The sequence below is a fragment of the Myodes glareolus genome, chromosome 7 (genome assembly GCF_982192425.1).
Source record: "Myodes glareolus chromosome 7, mMyoGla1.1, whole genome shotgun sequence".
NCBI classification, from domain to species: domain Eukaryota; kingdom Metazoa; phylum Chordata; class Mammalia; order Rodentia; family Cricetidae; genus Myodes; species Myodes glareolus.
The window spans coordinates 100,717,496-100,731,728 of NC_142032.1; the positions used below are offsets into that span (position 1 = coordinate 100,717,496).

At 39.3% G+C, this 14,233-nt stretch overlaps 1 protein-coding gene across 1 annotated transcript; it reads right to left on the minus strand.

Moving 5' to 3' along the window:
* Positions 1 to 1,439: 1,439 nt before the first annotated feature.
* Positions 1,440 to 2,393, minus strand: LOC125397360 (olfactory receptor 51J1-like). Its single transcript, XM_048429727.1, has one exon. The coding sequence runs from the start codon at positions 2,391 to 2,393 to the stop codon at positions 1,440 to 1,442; it is 954 nt and encodes a 317-aa protein (XP_048285684.1).
* Between the last annotated feature and the right edge of the window lie 11,840 nt (positions 2,394 to 14,233).

Genomic DNA, 14,233 nt, shown 5'->3' on the forward strand with positions numbered 1-14,233 from the left:
AACAAGGCCATGTCTCCTAATAGCACCACTCCCTTTGGGGGCCACTTTTTTTCAAACTACCACAATATTCATAGGCTTCTTTTATTTTGTATTTAACTATAATAGATATTACAGATTCTGACTAAAATGGATTCTAAGCTTCATTCTAGGTAATACACAATATAGTAGAGACAGAAAATAGGTGGAGAAAACACTTCTTCAGTGAGCTGAGCACTCATGAGTGAAGGACCTGATCCCTTATGTCATCACTCACTCTTGATGGTCTAGACTTGTGCTCAGTGCATTCTGTTTGGCTTAATTACAGTAAGAGCAAAGTGTTGGAGTTCTTGCTCCATTGACATGTGTTAAGTGTTAATAGTTCTTATTCTGAAGTCTGGTCCAGGAAGATTGCAATAGTAGCTCTTTGTTCTATATGCTTGAACAAGACACTAAGAAGAAGCATTAGACTTTCATCTGAAAAATAAACATTATGTTACTGCTACCTGAGGCTTTGTGGCAAATCACTAAAAGAATAGTGTATCAACTACATATTTGTTCCTCAATAGTCTTGTCTTATAGAGTCTTTAATTGTTGAAAGTATTTGAAGAGTCATATTCAATCAAATAAAAGCATTTAAGGAAGAAGCTTGTGTTCTGAATCTGCGTAGAACGTCAAAATCTTGTATGATGCACAAGTTTGTAATTTTAGATAACTTTGAGTGACCTTGGTGAAGATGGCTAAATGACACATCAACGCCTATGTAGAGGAATCATTTTGAACTCCTTGGAACTCAAGTGTCATTTTGCCTACTGTGAAATTCAGAGATTCAGGAATATGCAATACAGATTATTTTTTTTCTCTTCCCGAGTAAAGAAGTATAGGGAGTTCAATAGGTCTCAGGAAACATTTAAATCACAGTTTCAATTTTCTGATGAAAAATAAGATGTTTAAAAAAACAACATTTCTTCCATTTCTGACTCAACTTTACAAAGTAATATATCTAGACAAGCATGCCATACAACATGGCAACTAATATCATTGATTTTGTGAACTGATCTATTGCAAATAATACATATCTACTTGTCATTACATTCTAGTTCATTACCAGACTCTAATTTCCTTCTACTGGACACTGTTTTGTTAAAGAATTTTTTTGTTTAATTTTGTGTGTGTGCAACATGCACATGCATGGCATGCATGTATTGAAGTACAGGTGCATATGGAGGCCAGAAGAGTATGATCACATTTGATTTTGAGGTGAAGGCAGTTGTGAACTGCCTAATGTGGGTGCTGGAATCAGAACATTGGTACTGTGTGAGAGCAGTATGTACTCTTTACCAATGAACTGCTCCACCGATCCTAGACAATGTATTCTAAGTTTGCATCAGTTAAAGAACATAAAGTTCAATGATGTGTGACTGTAGAAACCAACTAAACACCCCTCTTTTTAGCATTGCCCACTAAACTCTGAGCCTCTTCTCTGAGAGCATTCGGATGATGCCACGGCGAATTTCCTTGGTCTTAATGCTGTAGACAATGGGATTGACGACAGGGGGCAAGAAAAGATAAGCATTGGCCATCATGGTTTGTAGCAGAGGAGACACATGATGCGCAAACCGATGTACCATAGACAAGCCAATCATAGGTACATAATAAGCAAGCACAGCACAGACGTGGGAGCCACACGTATTCAGTGCTTTCTTCCTCCCTTCTCCTGTGGCAATGCCCAGTACAGTGTGGAGTATAAGCCCATAGGACACCACAATGAGCAATGAATCTAGCCCAAAAGTGGAGGTAACAATGAAAAGTCCATAGATATTGTTGATAGAAATGTCTCCACAAGGTAAATGGATAAGGTTGGGGTGGAGGCAATAGGAGTGAGAGAGGGTATTATGGCCACAGAAAGGAAGTCTCTGTAACAGTATAGGCAACGGGGCCATTAGTATAACACTTTTTAGTCCAATGATAGCTCCTGTGCCAAAGATGCAAGGCGGTGTCAAGATAGTTGTATAACGTAGTGGACTGTAGATGGCCACAAAACGGTCCACAGACATGGCTAACAACACAGCTGACTCCATAATGGAGAAAGAATGGATAAAAAACATTTGGAGAAGGCATGCTTCAAAGGTAATCTCAGAAGAATCAAAAAGGAAGACTCCTAGCACCGTTGGTAGAGTGGAGGCAGAGACACCAACCTCAGCCAGTGCCAGCATGGCAAGAAAGAGATACATGGGCTGATGCAGGGAAGCATCTGTTCTGACAACATGAAGAATGGTTCCATTCCCAAGGAAGATGATGGTGTACATCAGGCAGAAGGGGATGGATATCCAGATGTGCTTTGTCTCCAGCCCTGGGATGCCAACCAAAATGAACGTTGTAGGTAAGAACCCCAAAGTGCTATTGGAATTCTTCATGTTGGCATCTAATCCTGGGTGGGTGGCAGTGCCACCTCAAAGGTCAGAAACAAGTTAGTGAGGCTGCATCATGTTGAAAAAATTCATTGGGCATCAAGGAAAGAGAAGAAAACAAACTTTGATTCATGTGACCAAAGAACTTGTTTTTGAAAACTGACATATGATTCCCATTAAGATATTTTCATTGTAAAGGATGTTCTGTTTCTGTTTTGAAGAAGTCTATAAAGAAAGAAAAGCATCCATCCAAACTGCAGTGAACCTCAAATCAGCTAAGAGATAAATGACTATCTTGTCTTGATGTGAACTCTCCTAGCTGTAGAAAGCTACTAGGGAGATAAACCTATACACAAATCCAGAATAAGGTATTGACTAATGTTTTTAATAGACAGACAGAAGTTTTTGATAAATATATAAGTACAAGACAACAGCTTTAAAATTTCTAATAAGCTGGTAGTGAGTAACAGAGGACCAAGGCAAGGTTGAGGTCTTGACCGTAAATGCAGCCTGGAACAAATTGCTAGAAGGACTGTGTGCAAAGAACCAGATGACTGAGAAGGAATCAGACCAGGTTGACTGATTTCCAAAAGACTTCATGGTTCCTGAAATACTGTGATGACTGCCCCCAGAATCTTTTGACTGATAATCTTAAAAACTCCTAATATTACTCATTAGGATTTCTTTGCCTTAGACATATCTCTGACCTCACAACAGCTGCAATGCTAAAAACCTAAGCATTCAATAAATGCTTTCTTATCAGAAGATGAAAAACCATCTTCCTAGAATGAGCAGGGTATTGTCTTGGCCAGCACAGCAATACAAAAGCATCCTGGTCAGGGAATATAGGAAGGACTTCTCATGGTAGGTTTTATATAATGAATCAATGCATCCCTGTGCACATCCTCCCACCCACACACCCTGCTTACCTATCCACACAGGCCCAAGCCCAATGTTCAAATTCTCTGGTACAAATTCTTTTACAGTCAATGAATGAGAACTCACTATTCCACGTTGGGAATTATTAAATTCTCTCTGCCTTGCTGACCTATTCAGTTAGTATTTCTCTCTACCAATCCCATATATGATGGAGGAAGCAGAGAGTTCTGGACTTACTCAGGAAATCTCTGCAACCTTTAACCATAAGACACAGAGATCACATGTGCTTCTGATCCTGTTCAGACATGGTCATTAAGGATCCTGAGGTCTTCCTTGCAGTTACATCCTAGGATGGAAAAGTTCAGGACACTATGAAAGGATCCTAGAAAAGGAATTTGATTTACTTTTAAAAAGCCAGAGGAAATTTTACTCAGGAAGTATCATTTCATCTCAGACATGAGGCTCATCAGAAAGCTTTTAGATTAAGTGAAGAAGTTAGGTGGATCCTGCAGGGTTGTCCAACCTGCTGCCTGAGGGATGCATGAAGCTGACGGTAGCTATGAACATGAACCAACACAAAATTATAAACCCACTTAAAATACTCTGAAATTTTTCTCACAAGTTAATTTTGCAGTTCTTAATTGTGAACTTTGTAGATGATGACATTGTATGCAATGTCAAAAGTTGAACATACCTGACAAAAAAAAATATAACTGCTGCAGTCAGTGTATAACATAGTGTTTTCCCAAACACTGAATTAAGACATTGAGAAAATAGAAATTGTGGATACACTGAGATATTAAAAACCATGGTCTATATAAGCTTTTATGTAAATATAAAATACAGTAATGAAAAAGCACGCCTCTCATTACCCTCCTGCACATAGGACCCCTGGTACGTATTACTCTCTAATGCAGTTTAACTCTGTAGATAGTAGATTTGGGAAAGGTCTGTATGGTGGGCTGTGGGGCAAGTTAAGTTGGAGAGGGTCCGGAGCAAATCACTGACCTTAGAGAGAAGGATCACACACAACAGAGTAGGTTAAAATACAAGCCTCCATGTTTTAGTGGATTTCAATCTCCCCAACTAAACAGTTCCTTCTCCTAGCTTGCTTAAGTGACTCCTTGATCCTTCTGAACCCATATCTTGCTTGCCACACCTCAGGAAACTTGACTGTGAAGAGACCAATCCTGGGAACAAGAGACCCTCTTTCCTTAATCATAAGCCCTTTGTTCTCTGTTAATTTTGTTTTCTATTGCTCTTACGTGTTTGCTTTTCTCTCATCGCTGCCTTCCCATCTCCACGGTCATGTGGGGGCAGATATTCTTGTAAGAGATTTTAACACAGTTTTCTTTTGAGTTTAGGATGTGTTACAAAAGTTGGGAGGAGATTAAAGAGGTCATTTAGCTGTGAATATTGAAGATATATAGCACAGCAGAAAATATGGAAACTTTCATCAGAAAGAAGAGGATGTTATGCACAGTCTACAGTCCTGGACCTGCACTGAGTGGGAGCTATCTCCTAAGCTATGTGCGTCTTCACCTGCTTGTGTGAAACTTGTTTCCTTACTGTTAAACACAGCAGTGTTGCTATCTGTCTCCTACAGACTCAGCTTTTAGCAACAAGTACAGGTTAGAATTTGTTGCCCACAATCTCCTCTTAAAGGCATTCTTGGAAGAATCAAGTTAATTTATCCACAGTTTCTAATTAAATTGTCTTGCTGACACCCTCACAGCACCTGTTAAGGAAACAGGAAAACAATGAGTTCCTATTAATAGATCAGCCTCTGAAAAGATGCATGGCTTGCATGGGGAACCACATGTGATCCATCAGCAAACTATTTCTAGGAATTAGGACTTTTGATACTGTTTTGTTAACTTGCCATTTTTTTTCAGCCTTAGGAAATGCTTCCCCTCATTCTACCTCACATTTTCAGGAGTCTAGAAAGGCATGCCTATTAGTAAGAAGAAATCTGCAGAGCTTTGGCCTGGGATGGAGGTGGGACTCTCTTTGAAGCTGCTCTAAGATGTAGGGCTGGGAGACCAGCTTGAGCACTCACCACTCAACATCAGTTTGGACCAAGGACACTCACTTTGGCAAGTCCTTCACCCATGCCATCCTTATCTTCATAAATCTGTGGCTATAATGATGCCTTCCATTTTTTTAAAGCTAATCCAAATCTCCAGGAGTGGAGAAATAGAGACAGAGTCTGGTTCCCTTAGGAGCAATTAACAAAGTAATCATACAGCTTTCTCAATATTTGATGTCCCTAAGGAAACTAAACATGTATCTGAAAGTGAATGTTGATATATTCATCTGCTATGATAATTAAATAAGTAATATATATATATATGTATATATATAAAGTACTTAGAACATTTTACATCCCTACAATGTAAAATTAAAGCAAACACTTGGAAATACTGTTATCTGAAAATAGTCATATAGAAATTAAAGTTGGAAAAAATTACAAAAAGTTAAGCAAAGCAAGGGATAGTGGGATGATGAGAAGAGCTTAGCCAAATATACAATTTTATAATTAAATAATAAAAACAAATTCTGGTCTTCTCTTATTGCATAATAGGGTAGCTATGGTTACCAATAATACCATTGTCTCTTCTAAAATAGGTAATAAAGAGTGTTTTGAATACTATCACCACACAGAAATGCTAACGATCCAAAGGAAGGATATGCTACTTTACCTTGATTCAATCATTACCCAATGTATAGTTGTGTTGAAAGGTCATATATTTAACTGTTGTATTTGTTAAGGGTAAGATACTATTTAAGCAAACATTTTAGGATAAAACAAAGCATTTTGACTTAAAAATTCACATAATCCCGTTGTAAGATTTACTAAGATTGTTTGGGAAGTGTTCTCTTCATGCCACTACTTTAGCAAAAGGATGGTTTAAATGATAGGATGTACACAAGATCCGGATATTATAAATCAAGAGTGGCCCAAGAGACTTAGAAAAAAGTGGAAGAATTCAGAAATAAAAGTCTTTAATAAATACAAGAACACAACAAATGCGAAGAAACAACTTATATGGCCAGGACACAAAATCTATCACCCTGCGAAGGAAAGGCACTTAAGGATCACAGAGAAATGGACTTCAATGTATAGGGAAAATGACAAAAACACTCAGCAGGTGATAATGAGAAGATAGAATGCATAGTTCAAAGATCAACATGAACATGGGCTTATTAATTGAGTCTTCAAGGAAATGTTCGTTCATTAATGCAAGGAAACGCTGAGATGTTTTCCCCAAAAAATGGGTAGCAAAATATTCAGGCAACACACTGAACTGGTAGCTGGACAACACTTTGAAAAATTTCATACCAATGCAGATCTCATGCTAAATAAGTTATCTGGCATACTGAGTAGTTTTGGAAAGGAGCCTTGAATGGCAATATACCCAAGACTAGGCATGTCGATTAGACAGGGCACAGTCACTCCAGAGAAGAATATCAAAGTCTAGCATAGTGCTCTCTTCTAACTCAGCAACATAGAAGTTCCTGGCTAGCTGAGAGGAGTTATTACAAAGTTATTAGGGTTGATCCGTTTTCAGAACAGATACATGAGTGCATATTGAGACAAATGGCAGGCATGTAGATCTCTAGAGAGGATTACAGGCTGTGTAAGAAAACACAGAGTGTTTTTATTCTTATTCCTTTCAGGAGTTTCCTATCCCAATTAGAAGAGAACAAAGTGAATGTTGGAATGTTAGCATTGACTTCAGTGTGTCTGAGGAAAGGAGAGAAGAACGTTGCAGTCGCCGCATGTCAGGGAATTTAATAGATGCACAGAGGTGGAGCACAGAGGTGGAGCACAGAGGGTGATGACTGGGCCGAATGACGGCTTAGCAAGAGAGAAGTCTTGAGCAGGAGGGGGTTTTTCCTGTGGATAATGAAGTCACAGATCACTAAAATAAGAATTAAAAACTTTATTAGATAAAAAAGAATCCATGTTCAAATATCCAGTTTAAATTATTTTCCCCCAAATCTTGAGATAAATTATTAAACTATTTAATGGTAAAATATTTTAAAATAATCCACCTATGAATTTGAATAATATTAATATCAGCTCATACAGTATGAGACTGGGTAAGAAGCTTTGAGATCTTTTCAATTTTGACAGATGTTCCATACATTCTCTTCACACATGAAACAAATCTACAAATATACCATTCTAGCTCCTCAGATATTACCACAGATTTCCAATCCATGCTTAAGATTAAAGCATGCGTGTTTTCCTTCAAAAGTCTCCCAGATGTTCCTGGGAATGTTCACTTAATATCAGGCTTACGTCAAGACCATGAGTTCTTTTTGATAAGTTGCAATGTTTATTATTACCTTTAACTAGGCTGCCCCTAGTTTTCTCTTCTTTTTTAGTATTTCATTAGAACGTAAATGAGGAAAATGAAAAATATTTTATAACCCATTTAGTTTAACTAGGCTCAAACATATGAGCCCATTGCATTGGAACTACTACCTGAGTCTGGCAAGGTCATCAGTGAATAGATCACTGAAGGCAAAGATTCCTCCTCCCCTCAAACCTATCAGTAACAAATAGCAGTGAAGGGTATGGAGAGAGATGGGTAGGAGTTCAGTGAGCATTTGAGGGAGAGAATAATTTAAACACATTGTGTACATGTATGAAGTTGTTGAATAGTAAGAAAAAAGCAAGAAAACAAACACAAATAAGATTAGTGAAAATTATAGTCAATAGAGAAAGCAGGGGTAAAGAAGTAAGAGACATATAGTAAGTATCATGAACTGGAATAGAAGACAACACACAAAGGAAGGTCACCAGGCATTTATTAAGTATCTGCTATATTCTGGGCACTGCAGAGACAAGAGATATGTGGAGAGAGAGAGAGAGAGAGAGAGAGAGAGAGAGAGAGAGAGAGAGAGAGAGGAGAGAAGATGAAGTTCATGTCTTGCTGGGCTTGAAACAGTCTTGAGTTAACAGACAATAAAACCAATAGCAGTTTACAGATGGAGACTTAATAATAAGAGCTATGATGTATAAAATGAGAGAGCAAAGAGAAAAGCACACTGTTAGCAGCACGGAGGGGGAAACAGTCCTGGTGACTACTAGAAGTGACTGTGAATGGATAGAATATTTGCAAGTCTGGTCAAGATGTTGAAAAGAAAGTCCATTGACATCTGATCGGCTATGTTACAGTGGCGTCAACTTAGTGCAAGCCTTTCTGAAGCTTCCCATTTCGAACTCCCAAGCTGACCGAGGAGGACATGTGAATACACATGCTTCCCATTTTGAACTCCCAAGCTGACCAAGGAGGACATTGGAAACACATGCCATTTGCTTTGCTTTGTCCTCTCAGTGTGTATCTGCAATCAATTTTTTCAGTGTCCCTTAAAATAGTAATTTAATTTAATTTCTTGAAAATTTTACTCATTTATGCAAGACATCTTGATCATGTCTATCCCCAACCCTTTCCCTAGCTCCCTTCAGGTCTCCCCAATACATTTCTCTCTCAATTTTATATCCTTAAAAAAAAAAAAACAATAACCCATAGAATTCATTTGTGAGGCCCACATTTGCATGTAAGTAGGGGCACTCAGTGGGTTACATGCAACCTGCTAGTGGCTCCACCTTCAAAGAAAAGTGACTCTTTTATCTCCAGCAACCATTGACTGCCAACAGCTCTTCAACTAGGGATGTGGCCTCTGAGGCTCTCCCCCATTCTGCTGGAATTAATTTTGTGTGGGTAAGCATAGGTGCTGTGAGTTCATGAGTGTGGAAGCCGTGTCATGTCCAGAAGACAGCATTTCACAGTGCTCTTTCCTGTCCCCATTCTTGGTGTTCCCTGAGCCTCGTGGTGGATTTGATATATATCTACTTCTGAGAATCCATAGCAGCTTACCCTCAGAACTCTAATCAATTGAACCTCTGTATGAACCACTGCCTCATGCAAAATAAAGTTTTTCCAAACAAGGTTGAGAGCAGCACTAGTCTGTGAGTATAAAGATGGATATTTGGAAGACAGACTGTCATCATAACATTGTTAGCAAAACAGTAGTTGGCTCTCTTCCCAGGGACCAAGGCCTCTCAAATCACAGAGGTTTTTGTGATTTGATCAGGTTTATATGAATTTGTTCCTGTGGAAAGGCTTCAAATCTGGCCAGGAAGAAGTTGGGTACCCCCATATGCATAAGTCTTAGCAGGGCAAATAACAGTTATTTTCTGGTATTTGGAAACCTACAGATGTTCAAAATGCTGCACTCTGTCATGAACATTCTCAGGTACAAAGCTTTGTGCTTCTGATTGCCCCGAGGTTTCCGTAGGTTTCATGTCTTTATATGGATGGATGGATGGATGGAGACATTACGCAGCTCATGAGGAAATATATACATAGTAACAAAATAAATACTCTCTCTCACTCTTTCTCTCATTTTATTTTATTTTTTAAAAGGAAAGAGAGCTAACTTTTTTTTTTCCATTTTGTATACCAATCCCAGTTCCCACTCCCTCCCCTTCTCCCATTCCCTCCACATGGGGCATCTGCTCATCAGAAAGGTTAGGCACATTGCTTTGAGGAAGGTCCAAGGGCCTCCCTACTATATTTAGGCTGGGCAAGATATCCATCTAAAGAGAATGGGTTCCCCAAAAGCTAGTACAAGCAGTAGGGATAAATCCTGGTGCCACTGGCAGTGCCCCTCTGTGGGAGAATTGTCTGTATTCTGTCAACCATGTTTTAAATAAAATGCTGATTGGCCAGGCAGGAGGTGTAGGCGGGAAAACCAGACAGAAAGTGGAAATGATGCAAGGAGAGCAGGAGGAATTCTGGGGAGGAGGAAGTTGATTCCTCCCACTCCTGCCCAGATCACTGAAGCAGCAGGATGTGAGCTGCCCCACTGAAAAAGGTACTGAGCCACATGGCTAAAATAGATAAGAAAAATGGGTTAATCAAGATGTGAGAGTTAGCTAATAAGTAGCCTGACCTAATGGACCAATCAGCATCTATAACTTATAGAGATCTCCTGTGTGGTTGATTTTCTCTGGGACTAAACAGCTGGGGGGCCAGGCAGGACAGAAAACCCCCAATAAGCAGGCCCGGCCCCCTCATGTTACATGAGGTGCCCTCTCTGTAAGTTAAAAAGCTCCAACCACCCCTCACCCACACCACCCCTCAGTTTGCTCCAACCATACAACTGTCACCCACATTCAGAGGGTTTAGTTTGGACATTCCCTGTCCGGCTGGAGTTGGTGAGCTCCCATTAGCTCAGGTAAACTGTTTCAGTCGGTGGCCCCATCGTAGTCTTGACCTTTTTGCTCATATATTCACTTTTCCCACTCTTCAACTGACTTTGGGAGCTCAGCCCAGTGCTCTGCTGTAGGTCTCTGCCTCAGTTTCCATCAATTTCTGGATAAAGGTTCTGTAGTGGAATTTAAGACATTCATCAAACTGACTACAGGGCAAAGCCAGTTTGGCTACCCTCTCCTCTATTGCTTACAGTCTTAGCTGGGGTCATCCTTGTGGATTCCTGGGAATTCCTCTGGGACCAGGTTTCTTCATAACTCCATAATGGCTCCCACTATCAAAATATCTTTTTCCTTGATCCTATCTCTCTCCTTCCTCCATCTCAACTATCTCACTATCTCAAGTTCTCCTCCACCTTCCCTTCTCCCCTCCTCTTCCTCTTCTGCCCTCCCTTCTCCCCCCTCCACCTCCATGCTCCCAATTTTGTCAGGCAATCTTGGCTATTTCCCTTTTCCAGGTGGATCCATATATATATTTTAGGGTTCACCTTATTGCTTAGATTCTCTAGGACTATAGGCTGGTTATTCATTGTTTTACAGCTAGTATCCACTTATGACTGAGTACATACCTTGTTCATCTTTCTGGGTCTGTGCTGCCTCACTCAGGATGATTTTTTTCTAGTTCCATCCAATGGATGCAAATTTCAAGATGTCATTGTTTTTTACTGCTGAGTAGTACTCCATTGTGCAAATTTATCACATTTTCTTTATCTGTTCTTTGGTTGAAGGACATCTAGGTTCTTTCCAGGTTCTATGCTGCTATGAACATAGTTGAACAAAAGTCCTTGTAATATGATTGAGCATCCTTTGGGTATATGCCCAAGAGGGTATTGCTGCGTCCTGAGGTAGGTTAATTTCCAATTTTCTGAGAAACCATCATCCTGATTTCCAGAGTGGATGTACAAGTTTGCATTCCTACCAGCAATGGATGAGTGTTCCTCTTACTCCACATGTTGTCCAGTATAAGCTATTATTGGTGTTTTTTTATATTAGCAATTCTGACTGGTGTAAGGTAGTATCTTAGAGTTGTTTTGATTAGAATTTCACTGATGGCTAAGGATGTTGAACAATTCCTTAAGAGTCTTTCAGCCATTTGAGATTCTTCTGTTGAGAATTTTCTGTTTAGTTCTATGCCCCATTTTTTAATTGGGTTATTTAGAATTTTGATGTCTAATTTCTTGAGTTCTTTTTATATTTTGGAGATCAGTTCTTTGTCTGATGTGGGGTTGGTGAAGATCTTTTCCCATTCAGTAGGCTGCCTTTTTGCCTTATTGACTGTTTCCTTTGCTTTACAGAAACTTTACAGTTTCAGGAGGTCCCATTTATTTACTGTTGCTCTCAGTGTCTACTGGGGTTATATTTAGGAAGTGGTCTCCTGTGCCCAAGCACTGAAGGCTGCTTCCCACTTTCTCTTCTATTAGGTTTAGTATGGTTGGATTTATATTGAGGTTTTTAATCTATTTGGACTAGAGTTTTGTACATGGGGATAGATGTGGATCTGTTGTCATTCTTCTACATGTTGACATTCAATGCCAGCACCATTTGTTGAAAATTATTTCTTTTTTTATTGTATAATTGTAGCTTCTTTGTCAAAAATCAGATGTTCATAGATGTGTGGATTAATATCTGGGTCTTTGATTCAATTTCAATTGTCAACCTGTTTGTTTTTATGCCAATACCAAGCTGTTTTCATTTTTGTAGAGTTTGATCTCAGGGATGGTGATATCTCTGGAAATTCCTTTATTGTAAAGGATTGTTTTGGCTGTCCTGGTGTTTTTGTTTTTCCATATGAAGTTGATTATTTTTCTTTCAAGGTCTGTGAAGAATTGCATGGGATTTTGATGGGTATTGCATTGAATCTACAGATTGTTTTTGGTAGGATTGTCATTTTTATTATGTTGATCCTACCTATTCAAGAGCTTGGGAGATCTTTCCATTTTCTGGTATCTTCTTCAATTTCTTTCTTCAAAGACGTAAAGTTCCTGTTGAACAGGTCTTTTACTTCTTTGGTTAGTGTTTCCACAGATATTTTAGGTTATTTGTGGCTATTGTGAAAGGTGATGTTTCTCTGATTTTTTTCCTCAGCTTCATTATTATTTGTGTATAGGAGGGCTACTGATTTTTTTTTTAGTTAATCTTGCATCCTATTACATTACTGAAGGTATTTATTAGCTGTAGGAGTTCTCTAGTAGAGTTTTTGGGGTCAGTTATGTACACTATTATATCATCTGCAAATAGTGAAAGTTTGACTTTTTCCTTTCCAGATTGAATTTCTTTAATCTCCTGTTGTCTTATTGTTCTAGCCAGAACTTCAAGAACTATGATGAATAGCTATGGAGAGAGTGGACAGCCTTGTCCTGTTCCTGATTTTAGTGGAACCACTTGGAGGTTCTCTCCATTTAATTTGATATTGGCTTTCAGCTTGCTGTATATTGCTTTTATGATATTTAGATATGCTCCCTGTATCCCTGATTTCTCCAAGAAGGGTTGTTTGATTCTGTTGAGTGCTTTTTTTTTTCACCATCTAGTGAGATGATAATATTTTTTTTCAGTTTATTTGCATGGTAGATTGTATTAATAGATCTTTGGGATGAAACTGACTTGATTATGGTGGATAATTTTTTTATGTGTTCCTGGATTTGGTTTGCCAGTTTTACTGAGTATTTTTGAATCTATGTTCATGAGTAAGATTGGTCTGTAAATCTCTTTCTTTGTTGAGTCTTTGTGTTGTTTTGGTATCAGGGTAACTGAAGCCTCATAAAAAGATTTTGGCTATGTTTCTTCTGTTTCTATTATGTGGAACACTTTGAGGAGTATAGGTATTAGCTCTTCTTGAAAGTTCTGGTAGAATTCTGCACTGAAATCATCAGGCTCTGGTATTTCTTTGGTTACAAGACTTTTGATGACAGCTTCTATTTCCTTGCAGGTTATTTAAATCGTTCACCTGGTCTTGATTTAGTTTTGGTGTATGATACCTATCCAGAAAATTGTCCATTACTTTTACATTTTCTTATTTATTTATTTATTTGTTTGGTTATTAAAATTTTATACTTCCTCTCCACCTCCCATTTCCCTCCCATTCCCTCCACTTCCCCTCCCTCTCCAGTCCTAAGAGCAATCAGGGTCTCCTGCCCCATGGAAAGTCCAAGGTCCTCCCCGCTCCATCCAGGTCTAGGAAGGTGAGCATCCAAACTAACCAGGCTCCCACAAAGCCAGTCCATGCAGTAGCAACAAAACCCAGTGCCATTGTCCTTGGCTTCTCAGTCATCCCTCATTGACAGCCACATTCAGAGAGACTGGTTTGATCACATGCTCTATCAGTCCCACTCCAGCTGGCCTTGGTAAGCTCTCATTAGATCAGTCCCACCATCTCAGTGGGTGGACGCACCCATCGCAGTCCTGACTTCCTCATGTTCTCCCTCCCTCAGCTCCTCATTTGGACCTTGGGAGCTCAGTCCAGTGCTCCAATGTGGGTCTCTGTCTCTATCTCCATCCATCACCAGATGAAGGTTCTATGGTGATATGCAAGATATTCATTAGTGTGGCTATGGGACAAGGCCAGTTCAGGCACCCTCTCCTCTGCTGCCCAAGAAACAAACTTTGGACATCTCCTTGGACCTGGGAACCCCTCTAGAGTCAAGTCTCTTGCCAACCCTAAAATGGCTCCCTTAATTAA